General features: G+C 43.5%; 1 protein-coding gene across 3 annotated transcripts in view; it reads left to right on the forward strand.

Moving 5' to 3' along the window:
* Window positions 1-4,506: 4,506 nt before the first annotated feature.
* The window catches only part of LOC137621415 (uncharacterized), a 39,436-nt gene continuing 20,118 nt past the window's right edge, over window positions 4,507-23,824 (forward strand). For all 3 annotated transcript variants that reach the window (XR_011040208.1, XR_011040209.1, XM_068351715.1), the window contains exons 1-4: window positions 4,507-4,649; window positions 12,296-12,441; window positions 13,144-13,767; window positions 15,253-16,105. Coding sequence is in view for 1 of the 3 variants with exons in the window: in XM_068351715.1 (XP_068207816.1) it covers window positions 4,520-4,649; window positions 12,296-12,441; window positions 13,144-13,767; window positions 15,253-16,105 (1,753 nt within the window). In the remaining 2 variants the exon portion in view is untranslated. The remainder of the gene's footprint in view (window positions 4,650-12,295; window positions 12,442-13,143; window positions 13,768-15,252; window positions 16,106-23,824) is intronic.

Consider the following 23,824-nt stretch of genomic DNA (forward strand, 5'->3'; position numbering starts at 1 on the left):
GTAAATATATATATATATATATATATATATATATATATATATATATATATATATATATATATATATATATATATATATATATATATATATGTATATATATACAGTATATATATATATATATATATATATATATATATATATATATACAGTATATATATACAGTATATATATATATATACCGGTATATATATATATATATATATATATATATATATATATATATATATATATATATATATGTATATGTATATATATATATATATATATATATATATATATATATATATATATATATATATACAGTATATACTGGTATGTATATATATATATATATATATATATATATATATATATATATATATATATATATATATATATATATATATATATAATAGATATGTATATATAAATATGTGTATATATATATATATATATATATATATATATATATATATATATATAGATATAGATATATATATATATATATATATATATATATATATATATATATATATATATATATATATATATATATATATATATGTATATATAAATATGTATATATATATATATATATATATATATATGATAAATTTTGCACATTTTTACGTGTTTTTCATATTCAAATAAGCCATATATATTTTTGATACATTAATGTCTGGATTCTCTTAACGACCTCGGGATCAGAGCCCCAGGCGAAATCACACAAAGACAAGAGCTTGGCTCCGGCCGGGAATCGAACCCTGGTCGGCAAGCCTGTATAGACAGTGACTAAGCCACTTGGCCACGAAGAAGGATAAAAAGTCAATGACAATTCTTCTGTACTTATACCTGTCGAATTCAGGTATTTTGTACTTAGAATTGAAATCAACCCATCCTCACCATCGTAGCTAATTGGTAGTTTGTTACTTGGCATTCAATTAATGATAAACACGTAAAAATGTGCAAAATTTATCATTAATTGAATGCCAAGTAACAAACTACCAATTAGCTACGATGGTGAGGATGGGTTGATTTCAATTCTAAGTACAAAATACCTGAATTCGACAGGTATAAGTACAGAAGAATTGTCATTGACTTTTTATCCTTCTTCGTGGCCAAGTGGCTTAGTCACTGTCTATACAGGCTTGCCGACCAGGGTTCGATTCCCGGCCGGAGCCAAGCTCTTGTCTTTGTGTGATTTCGCCTGGGGCTCTGATCCCGAGGTCGTTAAGAGAATCCAGACATTAATGTATCAAAAATATATATGGCTTATTTGAATATGTATATATATATATATATATATATATATATATATATATATATATATATATATATATATATATAGATATATGTATATATATATACTGTATGTATATATATATATATACTGTGTATATATATATATATATATATATATATATATATATATATATATATATATATATATATATATATATATATGTATATATATATATATTGTATGATAATTATATATATATACTGTATTATATTTATTTTTATATACTGTACTGTATATACACCATACACCTTGTTCCTATTCAACCTCAATAGTATAAGCAAATCCTCAGAGGTGAGGATGCTCTCCCACAGCTGTTTTCTTCCAGCAAATCCTGATACCCATTTCTAACTGGGTGAACTCGTGAGCTTAAGCTTAGGTCAAACGTAGTCCCAGAGAATGTGAACCTGAGCACTAAATCACATTTGTAACTTACAAATCCATCCTTTAATTATTGTACTAAATTGTGTATGAACCCCAAGTTTAGTTAAAGCTTCACAAAGCTAGTCTTTTCAAAAGACTCCGCTCCTAAGCGATGTAGCTCCCGGATAGCAAGGTTGGTAGCGTCGCGGATTTCTATTATAGAGGTCCCGAGTTCGGTCCCCGCCAGGGACGCGAATACTGCGAGACCTTCTACCGGGGGGTACTCCCATGTGGCGCCTGGGGGGGAGGTTAGAGGGGACTAGTGATAGTCCCTGCTGGCTAATGGTCGCCCGAGGAGGACGATGTAAATCGTCTCTGTGGAGACCTAAAACCCGCAACTTTAACTTTTTTAACTTTTTATACACCTCTCTGTTCATCCCAAATATGTATGAATTCATATTATTATTGAACATCAGAGAACTACTTCTCAAAACCTATTTCACATTTTTTTTGTAACTTTCTGTAGGACTAATCTTCCTCTACCATCTTCCTCATAGATTGAGCTAATATATGCCCTCTTTTCAATGTCTTTTCATTGTTCGTTCTTCCCACTTGATAAACCACCTAAAGAACGGATTTTGAGCGAAGCGAAAAATCTATTTTTGGGCTCAAGCCATGGCGTTCTGATGGAAGGTTCCTTTTTGGTAGCTTCCTTGGGTATAGCACTACTAAATATTCCCAGAGAATTTAACCACAGGTTATCACAGAATTCTAACTTCTGGAGCGAGTATCCTAAAGGTTTCCCTTTTAAGACATCGTATATCAACAGGGGACGCATGTATTAACGCGCCACATAGCTATCTACACCCCAAACAGAGTTAACACTTCGGTGTGTAGGGGCGGAGAATAGCTGGGAGCCGTTCCACAGCTAATCTCGTTCGTGGCTAATTTTGGTACTCGAGACGTAAACAAACGGGCGCCATTGCTAAATGACGTCACGTCCGTCGTCATCCTGAAGCCAGTTGCTTGCCGATCGCCATGATACAGCAGAGCAGGGTGGGACCTGAAAAACTGGACGAAGTAGCAGGGAGGGTCCATCAGGACGCCATGGCTATCTCACGCTCAAAATCCGTTTTTTGGGTGAGGTAGCCATGTCGTCCTAATGGAAGTTCCTTCTTAATAGCTTCCTAGGTTATATTTAACTACTTAAATATAACCTAGGAACTACTAAGAAGGAACTTCCATCAGGGCGACATGGCCTGAGCCCTAAAATAAAATTATACATTCTTTCACTTACACCCACCTTTCTACCACTATTGCCTATCAATTATTACTACTATGTACACTACGTTATAGTGCATCATAGCTTTTACATTTTTCTTCTTTCATATTCAACATGCATTTTCGCTTTCACTTCATGCCAGTCATTCTTACCTCAGATTCCACGGACAGTTTGAATTAATTACCAATAATTAGCACATATCTAGCATCACTTATTGCCTTACATATTCTATGTTTCACCTCTTACCATCATACTATCATTCATTTTGTTTCATCCTAGATACTATATCAACCATTCACTTCCAATGTTCCAATCATCTTCTTCTTCTTTTTCTTCTTTTTCCACTTCTATGCGGTGTCGATGTTTCTGGTCAGCTTTCTCCATCTACCTCTGGCTCTGTCCCACACCTCATCACCGGTTGATTCCTTTGATCGAAGGTCATCCTTGATACAGTCCATCCACCTTCGCTTTGGTCTCCCTCTCCTTCTCGTTCCCTGTACCTCCATTTCCATCACTCTCCTCCCAATATACTGTTCATCTCTTCTCATGACATGGCCATACCACCTCAGTCTACTTTCTTGGATCTTATCTGAAAGTTTTCTAACTCCTGTGGTACCCCTAATTACCTCATTCCGTATCTTATCTCTTCTTGTGTTCCATTGGCAGTGTTTAAAGATTTAAAGGCTGCTCATGAATGGCAGAGGCAAGGGACAGTGACGTTGCCCTATCAAGCATGACAGTACCCTAGAGACTGACCATTTACAGTATACTTATGATCACTGCCCAAGCCCCCTCTCCACCCAAGCTAGGACCAAGGAGGGCCAAACATTGGCTACTGATGACTCAGTAGATAGATCTATAGGCTCTCCCAAATGCCCCATCCTTAGCTCACAAAGTTGGTGAGGTTGCAGCGACCAAAGAAACTAACGAGTTGTTCTGGCATTCAGCAGTCAGGGACGTTACAGATTGGTTTATTATGATTTGAGATTCAGTAAAAAATGTGCTTGTACGATACCACACCTGCTTGCAATACCAGGCAAAAAAACGTACAGTGGCAGTCTATCAGGTGGATGCACTGACAAAGGGGATTATTGCATTCACAGCTGTCATATCAATGTAATAACCCTTTCCTAGAGTACCAATCTGGGAATCTACACATACAGGATGATCTCTAACCAACCATTCATAAATACAACCTCAGTTATAAGCATATACAGTACTCAGTCATGCAGCCAGTGAATGGTACCCTTCACCAGCTATCACATGAGATCAGAGGAAATGTTGTCATGTACCCCATTAATAATACTTTTTCAACTAATTTTGTGCCATTTAAAAAAAAAGGAATCAAATTACCAATTATTTCTAGTTTTCATTGCGTATTAGTGCATTGATTTTTTTTATTCAATTCTGACGTTAGGTGTTATAAATGGTTCAGTAATTACCATTACAAAACATTTAAGAGTTTGTGTATTTATGAAATAAAGGTAATGAGATTCATGTATTGTATATGAATGTTCAATTTTATTGATACATATTTAAGCAAAGAGTATTCAGTCCTTTATTACCAATTTTTTTTTTTTTTCAGAAAAATATGCATGAACTGCAGGTGTGGGAAAGATGACCATGAAGTTGAAGATGACGACGAGGATATCGGACAGATTGTCATTGGAAAACTGTTCGACCGACCAGCACGAACAGAGAAAGAGGAACTAGAATATTGTCATGGTTAGCATTTTCTTTTATTCCCTAATTTATATTAAGTAGGGATGGCAGCAGATTACTATTGAACGAGTCTTAATTTGAAATTTTTTCCTCAACACATTAGCTTTTGTGGGTTTCCACCAGTACAAATTTCTTTCAATGTATTCTTTCACAAACAGAAGTCCTCTAGATCCTGTTGGATTCATCACTTTAGTAGTGCCATAGCCTTTGCACCATGGTCTTACACTGTCTTGGGTTAGAGTTCTCTTGCTTGAGGGTACACTCGGCACACTATTCTATCTTATTTCTCTACCTCTTGTTTTTCAAAGTTTTTATAGTACTGTACAGTATATATATGAAAGATTATTTTGATATTGTTACTGTTCTTAAAATGTTTTTGTTCCTACACTTGATACAAACCCTCATTCTTTACTATAGGAGATATTCTAGCGCGAGCTGGAAAATACAACAGAAAACCTTAACAAGGTCGTTAACGACTGGGCTGGTAGTTATTCTAGCCGTCGCAGTGGTAACACCGCTGCTCCTTCTTTTGTTTGACTGGCAGACTAGCCTTTCTTTATTGTGTTTTTGATTAACTCTCTTTCTTTTTTCTTCGTTAGATGTGATGTCCTCTATTATGAGGAAGTGTCCCGGGGTTCCCCCGAAATCATGTGGCACATTTATGTCACCACCGGATTTGGATCCTCATTCCCTATGCTCTTCGTGCAGAGGTCATAGGTGTTCTGAAGGCTCCCCCTGCCAAGTATGTAGAGAATGGTCGCCCTCTCAGTGGGAAAAGTTAGTGAAGAGGAAGAAGAAGAAATCCAAAAAGGATTCGTTACATCCAGGTTCGCCGTCGAAAGGTAAGGAGTCTCGGGCCTCTTCTTCGGCCTCTCGATCTCTCCCTTCAGACTCTTCTTTACCTCCATCTTCCGGGGGGAAGTCAAGGAAGAGCGGCACCATTGACTTAACCCCCATTCCCCCTGGTCAGGCGGATCACGTTGCCCCCCCCACTGGGACAAATTTTTCCGCCACGGGGAATGACTCTATTACCGCTTCCATTCCAGATCATGTACGAGCGGTATGGCCTGCCTTTGGACTTCCTGGTTCTCCTTCAGAGGAAGTGTGGAACCAGTTCCTCACGCACAGTTTTACCTCAGGTCCCTTCTGTTTTGGAGCCCTCGGGAGTTCCGGACCTCGCCTACCTCCCATCAACTCAGTATGCGCCCGCAGAAGTTTCAGTAGAGATATAGTAGTAACTTCAGCTCCGGCGGCTCCTACTTCGCACCACGCTTGCACTTCTACAAAACTACAACGTCGCAAGTGCAAACATTGCAGTACCTCCTCCTCCTCCTCCTCCTCCTCCTCCTCCTCATCATCATCATCATCATCATCATCATCATCATCATCATCATCATCATCATCATCATCATCATCATCATCGTACTCGCCCTCTTCGGAGGCTAGGAGGGAGAGAGAGAAGAGGAAAAGGAGAGCTCACTCTCCTTCGCCCAGACGTTCTCGTCGGAGAGACAGGCGACATAGAAAGAGATATCATCATTCTCGCTCTTCCTCGCCTTCTATCTCTTTATGAAATGTCTCGCCGAGAGACTATAAGTGCTCTCATCATAAACATAAGAAGAGCGCTTCCTCGCGTCATCGTTCTGCCTCGTTATCGACTTCCTCTCGTGAGGGATCATCTATGTGCTCTAGGCGCTTTAAGAAAAAGAGCGCTACGATACGTTCTTTCTCTTCGTCACAAGAGAGTTCTCCAAAGCGTAATAAGCACTCCCGTTGGAAAAGCTCTTCCCACAATTTTTCATCTAATCGTGCCCGGAGCGCGGACAAGGGAAAAGTGCGATCCCTCTCCTTCACAGATTAGTATGAGGATCTCAGATCGCTCTAGGAAAGGGAGAAAGAGTACTTCTCCTCACCGTTGCTACGTATCATCAGAGAGAGAGCGCTCCCGTCCTTCAACCTCCCGATCGCGCAAGTCTCCGGGCATATCCGCGCGGGGTCAATCACCTCGCCCTCGTGTTTCAGACAGGACAGCTCCGGTTCCCTTGCTCCCTAATGAGTTACAGAATACGAGCCTCACGAGAACCTCGGAAGAAGACGCAGGGGTTCAACCCTTCTTCTCCTCGGTTGAGAGCAGAGGGAAAAGGCCAGATCGCCAATCAATGTAACCTCTTCTAACTCGTTCTTCAGACCCTTCAAAAAGAGGAATCTCTACGAATCTTACTAAGACACTACCGATAATTCGGTCACCTACGCCTAGACCATCGTCTTCCAGGCAATGTCAGGCGCCCGCGGTGCCATTATCCAGCTCTCAGCCTTTCCTTGGAACTACTGCAAGAGTCTCCTACTTCGCCGTTACCTCCAGACACTCTGACTTCTATCGCCCTTCCTCGCGAGGAATTAGCGCAACCGGAAGATTCCTCGGAAGAGCAACCATCAAAGGACTTAGAGTCCTCCTATCTGAGGGCTTTAAGAACTGTGTGTAATATCTCAGGCCTCGACGATCTACATCTGTCGCCTCGACATCCCGACGCTCCAGCTTTAGACAGACTATGTCGTCCTCCACCAAACCCTAAGACCACAATCAAACTTCCTGGTCTATTCACACTGCAGGACGTCTGAGGAAGGTCTTGCAGGCGGTCTCGGGGGAAATGGGTTCCTTGAAGTCGCAAGGATCCCATAAACTTCTACAATTCCCGTTTTCGTGGCAAAAGCGCTTTTAAAAAGGTCAGACGCCAACCCTTCTCCTCTGACCCTGGATCCCGTCACAGCGAGGCTCACACCTGGCTGCTCTTCAGAGAGACTCTCTTCTCTCCCAGTCTCCTTCACTGCCACAGAAGCCTCAGCAATAGAAGCAGCTTTAATGTCCTTTCTGGAGGCATTATCCTGGTTTGACACGTGGTCCGGCACAGTCGGCTACCTAGCGAGTCACAAAGACTTAACCAAAACTCCATGCAGTCCCTACAGGAAGTCTTAGCTGCTGGGGCCAAGACCATGGACTTCCTAACTGCCACAACTGCAACTATGTGGGGCAGTTGGATCCTCAAAAGAAGGGGATCAGTAGTTTCCAGACTTCATACGAGCATCGGTAAGGCTGAGAAATCAGATTTGAGAAACTCGGACCTTCTGCAACTTCTCCTCTTTTCTAAACAGGCAGTTTCCTCTGCCTTAGATACTTGGAGGAAAGAGACGGAGGACACCGCGATGCAAAAGGCTGCCTCCCTTCGCACAATGCAACAGCAGCCAACTCCACAACCTAAAACCACAACTGCAACTCCACAATCTAAAACCACAACCACAACTCCACTCCCAGCCAAGAGCCTCAGCCGCCCCTCTTTTATAGTCGAACCTATGGGCAGAGGAAAGTCGGCTCCTCCCAAGGCTAAAGGCAGAGGGAGGAACCCTTGACAGAAATAGGGTCACGGCTCCCCTCCTCACAGTGCATAGGGGGTTGCCTGCAGGGCAGGTGGAAGGCTATGGGGGCCATGCAATGGACCATCAAGGTGCTTTGTTGGGGGTACCGCATCCCCTTCATAGGCTCTCCTCCTCCTCTGATTCCTCCCCCGATCTCGTCCTCCCAGGTCCCTTGGGATCCCTGGAAACAGCAAGCCCTAGCTCGGGAGATCCAGAGCATGCTTCTAAAAGGCACCATACAAGAAGTCTCCAACACCTCGATGGGGTTTTTCAGTTGCCTCTTTCTGGTAGAGAAAGCCTCGGGAGGTTGGAGACCAGTAATCGATCTCTCTACCTTGAATCAGTTTGTGAAGCAAACTCCATTCAAAATGGAGACAGCAGCCTCTGTGATCCAAGCGGTGCATCCAGGAGATTTTATGGCATCTTTGGACTTAAAAGACGCATATTTCCAAGTGCCGATCCATCGCGCATCCCGGAAATTCCTGCGCTTTCTGGTTCAGGGTCAAATCTTCAAGTTCAAAGTCCTATTCTTTGGCCTCTCGACTGCCCCACAGGTCTTTACAAGGGTTTTTGAACTAGTTTCTTCGTGGGCTCACAAGCATGGGATACGACTGCTAAGGTACCTAGACGATTGGCTACTCCTGGCCTCGTCCAGGGAACTAGCTCTGGATCACCTGAGAAGACTTCTAGACCTTTGCAAGGACCTGGTGTTCCTTGTAAATGCAGAGAAGTCTTGTTTGATTCCAACCCAAGTCTTAAACTATCTGGGTATGTCCATCAACACCCAGATAGGGAGGGTGTTCCCTTCGGAAGACAGATTTTAGAGACTGGAACAATCCATCGCCCAACTCTTGTCTCCACTGCCTCCTACAGCCAAGTTGTGGCAGAGAATTCTGGACCATCTTTCCTCCCTGGAAAAACTAGTTCCAATCGGAAGATCAAGAATGAGAAGTCTCCAGTGGCATCTGAAGACCCATTGGTCTCATAAGATCGATTCCCCATTCTTGTCAGTGGAGGTTCCAGCTCTGGTGACACAAGATCTTTATTGGTGGTCAACCAGAGAGGATACCCAAATGGGCATTCCCCTCCAAAGCCCCAGTCCGAAGTTAAAACTCTTTTCAGATGCATCGCTACGGGGCTGGGGTTCCCACCTAGGCCCGAAATTAGAATCAGGAGTTTGGTCTCCGATAGAACAAACTCTCCATATAAATCACCTGGAATTATTAGCAGCCTGGAAAGGCCTAAAATACTTTGTAAAAGATCTACAAAGACGAGAGGTGGTGCTGATGAGCGACAACTCCACAGCCGTCTCGTACATCAACAAACAAGGGGGTACTCTGGTGAGAGACCTCTGTCTGCTAGTGGTCCAGATTTGCCACTGGGCGGAAGGTCACAACATATCTCTCACAGCCAGGTTTATTCCGGGTTGGAGAAATATCGTGGCGGATCAACTGAGTACGCATCACCAAGTGTTGAGTGGCGAATGGTCTTTGGATCCTTAAGTAGCGAAGACAGTAATAGCTTTGTGGGGTTTCCCCACAATAGACCTGTTCGCCATTTCTCTGAATGCGAAATTGCTACGGGTTCCCAGTTCCAGACCATCAGGCAGCGATCCAGGACGCCCTTCAACAGTCTTGGGACAACCTGGACGCATACGCCTTTCCACCCTTTTGCCTGCTCAGAAGGGTGATCAACAAACTCAGGACCTCCCAAAACTACAAGCTAACCCTAATAGCTCCGGCATGGTCAAGCAGAGAATGGTACGCAGACCTTCTTTCCCTGCTGGTTCAGGTTCCAAGGTTTCTTCCTCCAGAACCCCTTCTGCTGATGCAGCCACACAGTGGTGTCCCCCACGGGAGAATCCCCTTCCTGAAGCTTTACGCCTGGAGGCTGTCCAGTCACTCCTCAGAAGCAGAGGCTTTTCAGGGAAGGTGGCTGAGCACATGTCCAGGCACCTGCGCTAATCTTCCACAAACCTTTACCAAGCAAGATGGAGAGTGTTTGCAGCTTGGTGTAGAGGGCGAGGCTTATCTCCACTCGATCCCTCTCTTCCATTAGTGGCAGACTTCCTTGTGTACCTCAGGGAGGAAAAACTTCTCTCAGTCTCGGCAACTAAAGGCTATCGTTCAGCCTTAAGCCTCATCTGTAGACTGAGAAGGGTTGACCTTTCCATCTCAGAAGATATCACCTTGTTGATTCGAGGTTTTGAGAGATCTTGCCCCCCAGTTGAGATTAGACCACCACCTTGGGACGTGTCCCTGGTCTTACGTACCTTGAAGGGTCCACCCTATGAGCCCTTAAATAGGACCTCTGACTACTTCCTAACCCTTAAGACCGTCTTCCTAGTAGCTCTGGCCTTGGCAAAAAGGGTCGGTGAACTACATGGTCTGTCCTATGAAATCACCCATTCTAGAGGATGGGGGGAAGTCTCGCTCAACTTCATGCCAGGCTTTGTGGCCAAAACTCAGGATCCTTCATCGGCCGATGAGAGGTTTAGAGAATTTCAATTTTCCAGCCTCAATAAGGTAACACAGGATACAAACCAATTGCTACTGTGCCCAGTCAGGGCACTAAGGAAATACCTGATGCACACCAGACCTTTCAGACCACGCCTCCATCATCTCTTCCTCAGTACCAACAAAGTAAAGAAGAGAATCTCTTGCAACACCATCTCTTTCTGGCTCAAGAAAGTTATTGCGAGAGCCATTCACGGAGACCCAGAGGCATCGCAACCCAAAGCCCATCAAGTTAGGGGAGTAGCTGCCTCACTGGCGTTTAAGAAAAATTTTTCAGTCTCCCAATTCTTAGGAGTTGGAGTCTGGAAACGTCAATCTACATTCACCACTCACTATTTAACCGATGTGACACATAGGTCTCTAAATACCTTTTCTATAGGGCCTATTGTGGCAGGTCAACAGGTGCTGTAGCTACCTTACGCCCTTTCAGGGGACAGTAGTCATTGGTCGAGGATTCTGTGTTACACTAGGTTTTTAGAAGGACATCCATCTATCTTCTGCACTTCCTTCTCCCTCCCATCTGGGTATCCTAGTCTGTAGCTAGTTTCAGCTGGACTCATCAATGGAAATAAGGTATGAAACTCATCTGACTCCTCTCACAGGGTATGTGTTATACTCGTAGTCACGAGGGTTCCCCTTTTCAAGGTCGGGGGAATCCTAAGTATGAAAGGGTCCAAGTTGAATGTTCCTGACCCTCTTCATCCTGAAACATTTGTTTCTACGAAACTACAAACTTTCAGTCTTGCCAAGATTATGGGGATCTACAAAGAAAAGTTTAACGGGAGATTTTTTATTTTTTTTTTTCGTCAAGAGTCTAGTCTGAGGACTATCTTCCCTAGGAATAGGGAACTCCTTGACCACCCTGGCCTCAAGACTCAGTCTCCTATAGTAAAGATTGAGGATTTGTATCAAGTGTAGGAACAAATGATAAACTTATAACAGAGTTTGTATTTTTCCTAAAGTACAAACCCGAATTCTTTACACAAATCTTCACTCCGTCACCGCCCCCTAAAATAGTCTTAGCTAGAATCCGATTGAAGGTATTCATTAGCTACCGACCGGCAGTCCCCCACCACTAACAAGTGGATAACTACCGGCCCGGTCGTTAACGACCTTGTTAAGGTTTTCTGCCGTATTTTCCAGCTCGTGCTAGAATATCTCCTATAGTAAAGAATTAGAGTTTTTATGTTAGGAAAAATACAAACTTATAAGTTTGTCATTTTTTCTAATTGTTCATAACTTCTCATATGGTTTATTTATTTCCTTGTTTCCTCTTCTCACTGGGCTATATTTCCCTGTTGGAGCCTTATAGCATCCTTCTTTTATAACTAGGGTTGTAGCTTAGCAAGTAATAATAATAATAATATGAAAATAATGTAACTCCTTGTAAATGTACTTAGTGAATGTTTTTATGTTGAACAGGCTTGATTAAGTCCTTTTATAGTTTATAAATCAAATCTGTTTTAATGTTTTTAATGTTTTTAAAATATTTTATTTTAATTGTTCATTACTTCTTATATCGTTTATTTATTTCCTTGTTTCCTTTCCTCGCTGTGCTATTTTTCCCTGTTGAAGCCCTTGGGCTTATAGCATCTTGCTTTTCCAACTAGGGTTGTAACTTTGCTGGTAATAATAATAATAATAATATTTCAGGAAAGAATATTTATATGTACCATTGATATTTAAACAAACAAGCTCATTATACGATTATGAATCTTTTAGGCAACAGTTTGGAGATTGTCAACGAGGAGACTGGTAAAGCCGAGAATGTGAAGTTCGACTGGGTCCCTCCAAATGTCGAGAAGACGCTGGCATCTCGTTACATGGAGCTTCTGCCTCCGGATAAACGACCCATTGCTGGCTCAGAAGTAAGGATAGATTCCACTTTACTTTGTGACAAAGCTCAAACATGCTCATACATTATGATAGTAAGATTTTCCTTATTAGATAATTAGAATTCTGTATTTTATGATTATGATTGACAAGTTGAGAAATTGAAAGAAATTACTCAATCTTTGTCATGACTCTCAAGGTAAAAAAATGACTTTTACTCTTGGCTTGCAGCATAAGTCGTCTTAACATTCAAGGTGAAAGATAAGTATAGTGGTCTTTCTTTAAAAACTATTACTTGTGCATCAACTATCCTAAAACTGTTGTATATATAATGTGACAATATTAGAATTTGGTTTTGGAGGTAACAGAGAAATTTAAGCTGACATTAAGCAATTGAATAAGAATACTCAAAAAAAAAAAAAAAAAAAAAAACTTATGACATCGTTATTTTAGATTTCTTATTCCAGTTTACCTTTGCTATTTGTATAGATTAAAGAAATATTTTTTATCAACTTTTTTAACAAATTTAGATTTCAATTATAATTTTTTGGGTAGATTATCCCTTTGGACAAATAAGTTTTACATGGCAATGCCTTGGAAATAAATTTGTGTTTTTGCATTTACTCCATAGATTATCTAAAATTGTGTTTGATGATTATATAGATTAAAGATACATTTCTGGAAATTATACAAATACTTATAAATTAAGATTATTTTAATCCGCCATCTTATTTCAGGCTGCTAAGGCCCGACGTCGTCAGTTAGAACAGCAAGTTCCTCTCTATGATATGGATGCAGCTCAAAGAAGTGACAGTTTGCCACCAGAAGAGCTTCAGAACTTCTTGGCGTACTTGGATCGAATCAAAACGGAAGTGGCCGGGCAAGGCACAGTCCAAGAAATTGCTGGGATGCCTACACCTTCGTATGCAAAACCTCTCCAGTGGCAGTCTGTACCAGAAATGGATCCCATAGGAACCCCTCTGGGGAACCTGGATGCTAACGGGAACATTGGCTATTACTCGGATGTTCAGCCAGAGGGGGATTTGCATGGTAAAGGGTCTATAGACCTTGCCAACATTAGGAATAACAATGTTGGAGTAGATAGTACAACCCAGACAGTCGGGTCTGATCCCATAACGGGCGAGCCTAGGCGCGGAAGTAATCTTATGCCCAGCCTTCGACAGCAGTTCCTTGGAGGGATGGTAGGCGAACAGAGAGGAATCACGCCTTTTGGAAAAGCAGACTCCGCCCAAAGTGTCTCGTATGGTGGAACTCGTATGACTTCCAGGCCACTGTATACTTTAGGAGAAGAAAAAGGACCTGAGGGAATATCGGCAGAACTTTCTGATCTTAGCTTACAGGTAAAGTTATAGAATTATGCGATAATATTTGTTTTTTCATATGAATATTTTAAGTTTTTTATTTTTAATTTCATAATACTTGCATGTCTTGATTTGATCTTATTGAGTAACTTAAGTTTTTACTGTGGTGGTGTAGTTATGAGAAGGTAAGGTGGATTAATCTTGAACTGCACATATAAGGGATTTTGACGAAGGAAAAATCTATTTCTGGGCGAGGAACCTGTGTCGCCCAGTGAAATGCTCCTCTAGCACCATTTCTAAGGCATAGTTATTGGTGAATATACCAGAGAAAAAAAAGAGATGCATGGAATGCCAGGAATAAACCTAGCTCGCTCACTCTTTGATTGTCGGTATAGAAAACTGGGGTGATATATTTTTTTTTTACATAATTGTAATTACCAACCTACAAAATAGTCTTTTTACTGGTACACTGTAATTGCATTATAGGGAATCTAACTAAGTATATCATTTACTCTTATGAAAGGAATTAGAATAAATTCTCTCTAATTTTCCTGGAGTTTTGCTAATGTAAAACTCAAGTGATTATGAATAAATAAGCTTGCCACACACACATATAAGATAATGATTGTTTCCTCGGTACAGATACTTTGAGGATAGACACAGTTCCATATTAGATATTGGTTACATTGTGCTTCCTGGAATGTGGTACACATACACAATAAGGGTAGCCAATATTTTGGTTTCAAATCAGGATTATATTTCTGTAATAGTAAGATATTCAGCTCTAATACATTAATGTAAGCTTAAACTACTAATTAAATATTCTCTATATTTGTGTTTGGCATTCAGCAATTTCAAATTCTGGTTTTGAAACTAACTTTTATTTTCTTTTTTAATATTTTCAATTGCATTAAAGTGACTAAGTAAGATTAAAGAAAATTCCTTACACTTCATTAATGATTCTTGGAAGTTAAAAGGGTTCTGTACGGCCTAAAAAAAGTGGTAAAACAAAGATGTATCATCACAGTGGGAGCAGTGTTATCAGGTTAATAGAGAATCATAAAAGGAATGCTAAAGTTCCAACCAAAAATGGTATATGATTACTGTACAAAATTTTACAATGCCTATGTTTTCCATTACTTGTGGTTTTTAAATAATCTAGTCAGGGACATTACCAATATACCTAGTACACTTGTCCAGCCATAAAATCTTATTCATAATTGTTTTGATAGCAGCAGTATGACTATAGAATGTACTAAGTAGTTAATGTTTTATGAATTATGTATGCTCTAATTTTCAAGTATTTAAAATTGTTATTCCTGATATAAAAAATTGTATGCATTGCTTTTTCCAGATTTTCAATAATTGTTGGCTTCATAGGCAAGGTGCTAAAGTAAAAATTCCTTCTTGAGTTCAGCATTACAGTACTGTACTATCACTTATTGTAGACATTGCCTTCATTATTTGTCATTTTTGTGGTTATCATAATTCTAAGTTTTGTTTACCATTGTCTTTTATTTATAGGAAAATGTTCCTGGTAAACAGCCAGTTGTGTCAGGGCTTCCTCCACCAGGAAACTACAGAACTGATTCTACACAAATTCCTTATTCTGGTGCTCCAAAAGGTTATCGTCCAGTTAGGCCTGCTCATCTACAACACCAAGGTAATCAGACAGGTTTACCAACAAATCTGCAGCATCAGGGTAACCAGACAGATTTACCTGCTGAAGAATCATCTCAGCCAATGCAACTTTGGCAGGATAGAAGCGAATATCAACCAGGACAGCCTGTATCGGCCTCCGGGCAACCATCCTCTCGTTCAAAGGAAATAGGTTTTCATCCCGGACAACCTGGGTCTCAGCCAGATCAACTTGGTTATCATTCAGCACCCAAAACGACTACAAGCTCACAGACCACGGATCCAAGCGACCAGCTGGAACCACCTCCGCCACCAATTAGTTCCCCTCTTGCTCAGTTTAACTACGAACATGATAGACAGCAATCTCTTGGCTATCTACCACCAATGCCAGGGTATGAACAAGGTTACCAGTCTGAACAGCCAAGACAATCTGAATACAGACCTGGACTTACGGACCAGAGTGTGTTTTCACCGCCCGATGTCCAGACGGATGATCAAGAGTTTCCTCCACCTCCTCCCCCAGAACTTCTTGCCTTCCCTAGTGATCTTGCAAGCAGTGATGCCGGCAGTATTGACAGTGGGGTTGAAGTCTACGATAACATTGGTTCTAAGTTGAAGGCTAGATTAGATGAGGAAGGAATTAAGACTCCATTACAGCAAATGTTGGCGAGGGAGAGAAATATATCGTCGATTGAAGCGACGCAAGCACCTTATGGAGCCCAAATAGACACACTTGCAGGTAAGACTAGATGTATATTTTGCTGTTCTCTTTTCCATTTTTGGATACATTTTATGACACTCCTCATGAATTACCTAAAGATGTTGAGTGGAATGAGGCACTTATACTGTTGCTGGAGATATAAATGAAAGTGACTTTAAATTTTTCTATTGGTAGCAAGATAACTTTTAAGTGAATTATAGTTTGAAAAATAAGTTTGATTTGATGAAGTCACTGTAAATTTAATTGTAGCTAATTAACCATAGCTTTATCAAAATATTTGGTATTTAATTAATATAGAATGCCTACATGTAGATTGAATGGGTTGGAATATTCTGTGCACTTTTCTTTCTTTACATATCTGAATACCCTGAAGAAACTGAGCCTCAAATATTCAATGAATGCCATAAATACTACACATATATTCAGTATCATGAAATACCAATATCTAGCCTTTAAAGTGGACAAGTTAAGTTAATTAGTAGGCTGTATGGAAATTGTAAAAAATGATGACAACTCCCATACTGTACTCAAGAGTTTTTCAGATGTAATACTGTAATACCCTCTAGTACCCATTAGCCTTCATGTACCATAGTCCGGGGATATGAAAATTCTATGGAAAATAAAAACTCATTAATCTTGGTGAAAATTACCTCAATTATAGTTGATACAATGGTAGGAAGATATATAGTAAGTAACGGAGATTTCATGCCTTCCTATTAGACTACCAACTGACGGGTAGCTGACTCTTTCAAACCCCCCTTGAGTACCCTGGGATTCTCAGCCTGATACACAGCATAGTGGAAATTGTTTTTTGGGCTCAAGCCATGGCGTCCTGATGGAAGGTTCCTGTTTGGTAGCTTCCTTGGGTATAAGACTACTAAGATATTCCCAGAGAATTTAACCACAGGTTATCACAGAATTCTAACTTCTGGAGCGAGTATCTCAAAGGTTTCCCTTTAAGACATCGTAATACAACAGGGGACACGCATGTCTGGTCGTGCCACATAGCTATCTCCACCCCGAACAGAGTTAACGCTTCGGTGTGTAAGGGCTGAGAATAGCTGGGAGCCGTTCCACAGCTAATCTCACTCGTGGCTACTACTGATACTCGAGACGTAAACAAACGGACGCCATTGCTCTAATGACGTCACGCGCGTCTTTATCCTTTGTTTAGTAGCTGCCCTACTGAGACGGATTTTCCCTTGTGTGAACTTTATCGTTTTGCATCTTCGCTATGTCGTTACCTTCAGCCTCGCCTTCTTCTGGAAAGTTGAGTACAAGGTTCCAGTATTGTTTAATTAAGCTCTGGCCGTAAAGTAAATATTATTTTGCGAAATAATTGATGTTTTGTGGCAGAGCTGTGCCTCTACCGGACCCGCCATTTTATGGCGTCGTTGTTGTTTTGCATGTCTTATTTAGTTAGCCACAACAACGCTTCCGGCCTTATATACTAATCGAATACATTAGTTTATTTAGTCTTCATAGCTAGGAACTTTTATATCGTGTTTAGACGCTTTTTATCGGTCATCGATTGACCTCATACCAGTCGGCTACTATAGCCCCCAGGCCAGGAGCCTATATACAAGTGTTCATGCATGATTTATCAGTGATCCTAGACTAAGTTATGAAGATAGTGGCATTATTATTTTACAATACTTTTGACTAGTGATGCAAATGTTTTCGCCTTCAGGGACCATATAGGGGATAGGCTAGTCAGTGATTCTTACTAGCCTAACCTAACCTTAGGACCCCTATATGCTTCCTTCATCCCCTGCCTTGGCATTCCCTCTAATTAGCCTTGATCCCTTTTCTGAGTAAAGGGATTCATTGTCTAATAGAGTATTATATCGCCTCTCAGTCCTCCCTAAAGGAATGAACCCCCTTTAGGATTGCGTCTGAGAGTGAGGTTAGGCTAGCCTACCTCTATGGCTAGGATAGTCTGCGACTTTCCTGCGATAGCGATACGTCTTCTTCCTTGCCTAGTTCAGGACTTTTAGCCCTGATCTAGGTCGGGTTAGGAAGGTTTCTCTGTTCCATGCTGAAACTGTACTCTTGCACCGTTTTAGCCGATCAGCCTAATCTTAGGTTAGGGAGTGTCCTCCCTTCCCTTTGTGGCCGCTCTGGTACAGAAACCCTTCCTGGGAAGACCCCTCTCTTCTCCCTCCCCACCTATCTCTTGTATAGCCTAGCCTATGCTTAGGTTAGTTTATACTCATCTGTCCCCTGTCCTACAACTCCTCCTTAGGGTGGATGAGTAGGGCTACCCGAGCTTCCTTGTGCAGTCCGCTCTGGTACATATACCTTCATAGTGTCCTATAAGGTTAGTTCCTAGTGTAGCTCTGCATAAGGGAGTCTCCCCCCCCCCCATCTTGGGTGTTCCCTAGTCCTCCCTTGGGCTACCTGCTCCCGGTCCCTAGTGACCCCTGCATATGGATGATAGAGCCTGTCTCTATCATGGGTACACCCCCTCAGGGAGGGGGAGGGATGTCTGGAACCCTGAAGGTACTTCCTGCTTCCTTCCCCCCCTCCCCCTGTCTCTCTATCTATCCGGGTGCCGGTCTCTTGCCGCCTCTTATGCCGGCAATACCTGCCTCTTGGTGACTTCCCTACCCTTGCCGCCAGCCCCCCGTGTTCCGAGGGACTGCCGGCTGCCGCCGGCTACTACCGGCGGCTCTCCTACTCCTATCTAATCGTCCGCTTGCCGGTCGATCTCCGGAGTGCCGGCATATACTGCCGGCAACCCGATACTACCTGTACCATCCTTACCCCAGTCACCAATCCGGCATCCTCCGGCTGCCGGAGCCGCCGCTCCCTGCCGGCGTGCCGCCGTTGTGCCGGCGGCCGCCATCCTGGTATCTAACTGACTTTTGAAAATTGTCTGTTCTAATGCCAGAATCTATGCTGGAGCGAGCTCCGGCGTGCCGGCGGCTTGCCGGATACCCCGGAGGCGTCAAGAATACTTGCACCCCCTCTCTGTAGCTATCATAAGACTAAGATAGCCCTACCTGGCAAATAGATAAGCTGCTTTGCTTCTAAGATCAGTACCTAGTACTGCTCTATTAGTGATCATGCTGTCTCTTTGCATTCTTCTATTTCCAGCATGCTATGTGCATCTTAGCACGGCTGGTTGCCAGAAGCAGTTACCCTTAATGAGACCTTCTGGCTCTTATCTGGGAACCGAATGAATTCAATCCCAACCTTGTCCTTGGCTTTCCATGGAGTTCCAATATAATGGGAATCCTAGGAAACTATATCCAATGATCTCGGTCATTTGGATTATCCCAGGACCAAGCCTATGGTAACCAGCCGGGCGAGATGCATGGAGCGTGTTCTCCTTTACTGTTTCACTCTCTATGCATCACACCTTCTATAAGTTAAAATTAATGATTAATATTAACTTAATTTAAGAGCCATTCCTATGACTTCCCCATACTCATTTTCTCTTTCTTCCACAGGAGGAGCAGATGAAGTGCGATTTCGCATACTGTGCCGTGAAACGCTCCCAGTTTTACGGACATACGGCGTGCAGGACTCACGCCCCTTGCTCAGACAAGAAAGGGGATTGGAAGTTCTGGAATCCACTGGAATGTACGGTCTGCCAGGCCTACCTAGTTGAGGCCTTCCATAACCCTCCCTCAGCGGAGGTTAGAGACATTGCTCGTGAGAAACTGCGCAAGTGGGTGCGTGGTTTTCAGAGGAATGCCACTGGACCGTACCTGGCCACCGAAGAACTGAGGTCCCTGCTGTTCCCTAAGGCCTCCCCTGATTCAGTGGTTCCAAAGGAAGCAATCCCCACTGTCCAAATTACGGTGGAACCTGATGTGGTCATGGCTCAGTCCATGCACGAGTGTCGCCTAGATTCCGAAGAGGATGAACAGATCTCTGACGTCTCGGAAGACACGGAGAAGACGCTTATGGCTCAAGGAGCCGAAGAGGACGAAGACAAGGTGGAATACACCGAGTCGGAGATTGGAGCTACTCCCTCGTCCATCCCTCCGCCTACTCCTACACCGACGGATGTGTCCATTCCGTCTACCTCCTCGACCCCGGATCCTTCTTCTTCTACACAAGAACTGATCCGACTGATTAGAGCTGTCATGGACGACAGACTGAAGGAGAACCAGGAGTCCATCAGGTCTATGATTGGATCCAGAGAACCGAAGAAGATCTCGGTTAAGGATCTCCCAGCTTGCTCTCATGCCAACCCGTGGAGGTATGCAGAGCATATGGTTATTGCGACCGGCAGGATCTTTGTTAGTGACAAAATCGGCACGGTCCCGTTGGAAGATGTGGAATTCTTCCCAAGCTTCGAGGCCTACCCGGACTGTTACGTCCGGCTTCGTTCTGAACCTGCCTCGAAGGAGGAGACCGAACCTAAGGAAGAGATAGTGTTCGATCTCGCAAAGGCCCAGGCTATGCTAGCCTCCGCATTTAAGAGCAGGGGCTTTACCTGCTCTAAGCTTCCTGCCTTGAGCAAGAAGCATCCTACTTATGTCGCTCCCGACACTGCGATTCTTCCATTTTTGGAAAAGGCCTTGGCTGCATGCCTTAAAGCGGCGGAAGAAGGGAAACCCTGCCCTGCACTGGAGGAGTGCAGACCCTTCTCCATCGTTACGCCCCCTGACACTAGACAATGGAAAGATGTCCAACATACTTTCGTTGTGGGTAGGCTCGATCCTGACGTTGCCGGACGTCAGTTTAATGAAGACCTCCCTAAGCTCAATGATCACCTCCTTCGCCGGGAACAAGACACGAAGGAGAGGCTTGCAGCGTCTCTTTCTCATCAAGTCCAACTTGAAGTTATGGCCTGTGACACAGCAGTACCCGATCACTACATGGTACTGGCCAAATCCCACTTACTCACGGTAATGAAGGACTTGTACCATTTCATAAAGGCTCGTAGAGCCTGTCGTGAATTCGTGTTTGTCGGTGCCACCGTGAAACACGAACCCCGGAGGCTGATTTCCTCCAACATCTGGGGAAAGCACCTGTTTCCTTCGGACCTTGTCAAGGAAATAACGGACAGAGCCGCCACGGAGAATAGGAACCTTCTCCACAAGTGGGGCATGTCCAGGAAAAGGAAAACCTCTCAGGACGATGGACCTCAGCCTAAGAGGAAACCTCAGAAACCGAAACCCCAGCAACGTCAACAAAGACGTCAGTTTCCGGGACCCGCTACCTCCCAAGTGGTTGCCCAACCACAACAGACCTTTCAATTGGTCCCCCAACCGGTGTTGTCACAGTCACCGGTCTTCACCCCTGCCTTTGAGCAGCCATCCACTACCTTTCATGCCAGAGGTAGAGGCTCGTCCAGGGGTGCAAGCAGAGACGCCTCTCGTCGTCCCTCCAGAGGTAGAGGAGGAAAGGGAGCTAGCGGCCGAGGCAACAAGTCCTCGGGACACCAGAAGCAATGAAGTGCTTCCGGTGGGAGGAAGACTCCGCCAATTCCAGGATCGTTGGACCTTCGATCCTTGGGCACACAGCATCATCAAGAACGGTCTAGGCTGGAGTTGGGTGCAACCACCCCCAATCTTCCAGCGGTTCTTCCAACAATCGACCCCCATTCTGGAAGAATATGTTCTAGACCTCTTGAACAAGAAGGTGATAAGGAAGGTAAAGTCCACCAGGTTCCAAGGGAGACTGTTTTGCGTTCCCAAGAAGGACTCAGACAAGCTCAGAGTCATTCTGGACTTATCCCCCCTCAACAAGTTCATAGAGAACAACAAATTCAAGATGCTGACGCTTCAACAAATAAGGACCCTTCTGCCTCAAGGTTCCTACACGGTCTCTATAGACCTGGCGGATGCCTATTGGCACATTCCAATGAACCATCACGCTTCCTCCTACCTAGGATTTCGACTCCAAAGGAAAAGCTACGCCTTCCGGGCCATGCCATTCGGCCTCAATGTGGCCCCTCGGATCTTCACGAAGCTGGCAGACGCCATAGTACAACAGCTCCGCCTAAGAAACGTCCAGGTGATGGCCTACCTCGACGACTGGCTAGTCTGGGCTCCATCGCCCGAAGAGTGTACAAAGTCTTGCGACAAAGTTACCCAGTACCTAGAACACCTGGGATTCAAGATCAACGAGAAGAAATCTCGCCTCTCTCCGGCTCAGAAGTTTCAGTGGCTGGGAATCCACTGGAATCTTCAGTCACACCGCCTTTCCATCCCCCAGAAGAAAAGGAAGGAAATAGCAGGGTCTGTCAAGCGACTACTGAAATCCAAACGCATTTCAAGACGACAGCAGGAACGAGTTCTAGGCTCTCTACAATTCGCCTCAGTGACAAACCCAGTGCTTCGTGCACAGCTAAAGGATGCCGCGGGAGTCTGGAGACGATCGGCATCCATCGCTCGAAGAGACCTCAAGAGACGGCTTCCAAACAGACTTCGACGCCTCCTAAAGCCGTGGTCGGAAGCAATGGCCCTGAAAAGGTCCATTCCTCTCCAACACCCTCCTCCTTCACTCAACATCCACACGGATGCCTCACTGGAGGGCTGGGGAGGTCACTCCCACCTGAAACAAGCTCAAGGGACCTGGTCTCCACTATTCAAGACGTTCCACATAAACATCTTGGAGGCCATGGCGGTCCTTCTTACTCTGAAGAAGCTATCCCCGCCGCCCTCGATCCACATCCGTCTAACCCTAGACAACTCGGTGGTAGTTCGTTGTCTCAATCGCCAAGGCTCAAGATCGCCCCAGATAAATCAGGTGCTTCTCCCAATCTTCCGTCTGGCGGAGAAGAAGAAGTGGCACCTGTCTGCAGTTCACCTACAAGGATTCCGCAACGTGACAGCGGATGCTCTATCTCGGACAAACCCGATAGAGTCGGAATGGTCTCTAGACGCAAGATCATTCTCCTTCATCTCTCATCAAGTCCCAGAACTTCAGATAGATCTCTTTGCAACGAGCGACAACAATCAACTTCCTCTGTACGTAGCCCCGTACGAGGACCCCAAGGCAGAAGCGGTGGACGCCATGTCACTGGACTGGAACAGATGGTCCAAGATATACCTGTTCCCTCCCACCAACCTTCTGTTGAAAGTCCTCTCCAAACTGAGAACCTTCAAAGGGACAGCGACCCTAGTGGCTCCCAAGTGGCCCCGGAGCAACTGGTACCCCCCTGGTCCTGGAGCTGCAGCCCAAGCTGATCCCTCTCCCGGGCCCAGTTCTCTCTCAACAAGTACAGAAGTCGACTGTCTTCGCTTCATCATCGAAAATCAAGGACCTTCATCTCATGATTTTCTCTCCCTTGCCGCAAAGAAGAGGTTTGGGATCTCGAAGAAAAGTCTAGACTTCCTAGAGGAATACAAGACCGAATCCACGAGACGGCAATATGAATCATCCTGGAGGAAATGGGTCTCCTTTGTTAAAGCAAAAAATCCTAAAGAAATCACCATTGATTTCTGTATGTCCTTCTTCATTCACCTTCATGGACAAGGATTAGCAGCCAATACGATTTCGACCTGCAAATCGGCTTTGACTAGACCAATTCTATACGCTTTCCAAATTGATCTGTCCAGCGACATCTTTAACAAACTGCCGAAAGCATGTGCTCGCCTACGCCCAGCACCCCCTCCGAAACCGATCTCCTGGTCACTAGACAAGGTGCTCCATTTCGCCTCCAACTTGGACAACGATTCATGCCCCCTCAAGGATCTGACTCAGAAAGTTATATTTTTATTTGCTCTCGCCTCGGGAGCTCGAGTCAGCGAAATAGTGGCATTATCAAGAGAA

Source organism: Palaemon carinicauda, chromosome 28 (assembly GCF_036898095.1).
Source record: "Palaemon carinicauda isolate YSFRI2023 chromosome 28, ASM3689809v2, whole genome shotgun sequence".
NCBI classification, from domain to species: Eukaryota; Metazoa; Arthropoda; class Malacostraca; order Decapoda; family Palaemonidae; genus Palaemon; species Palaemon carinicauda.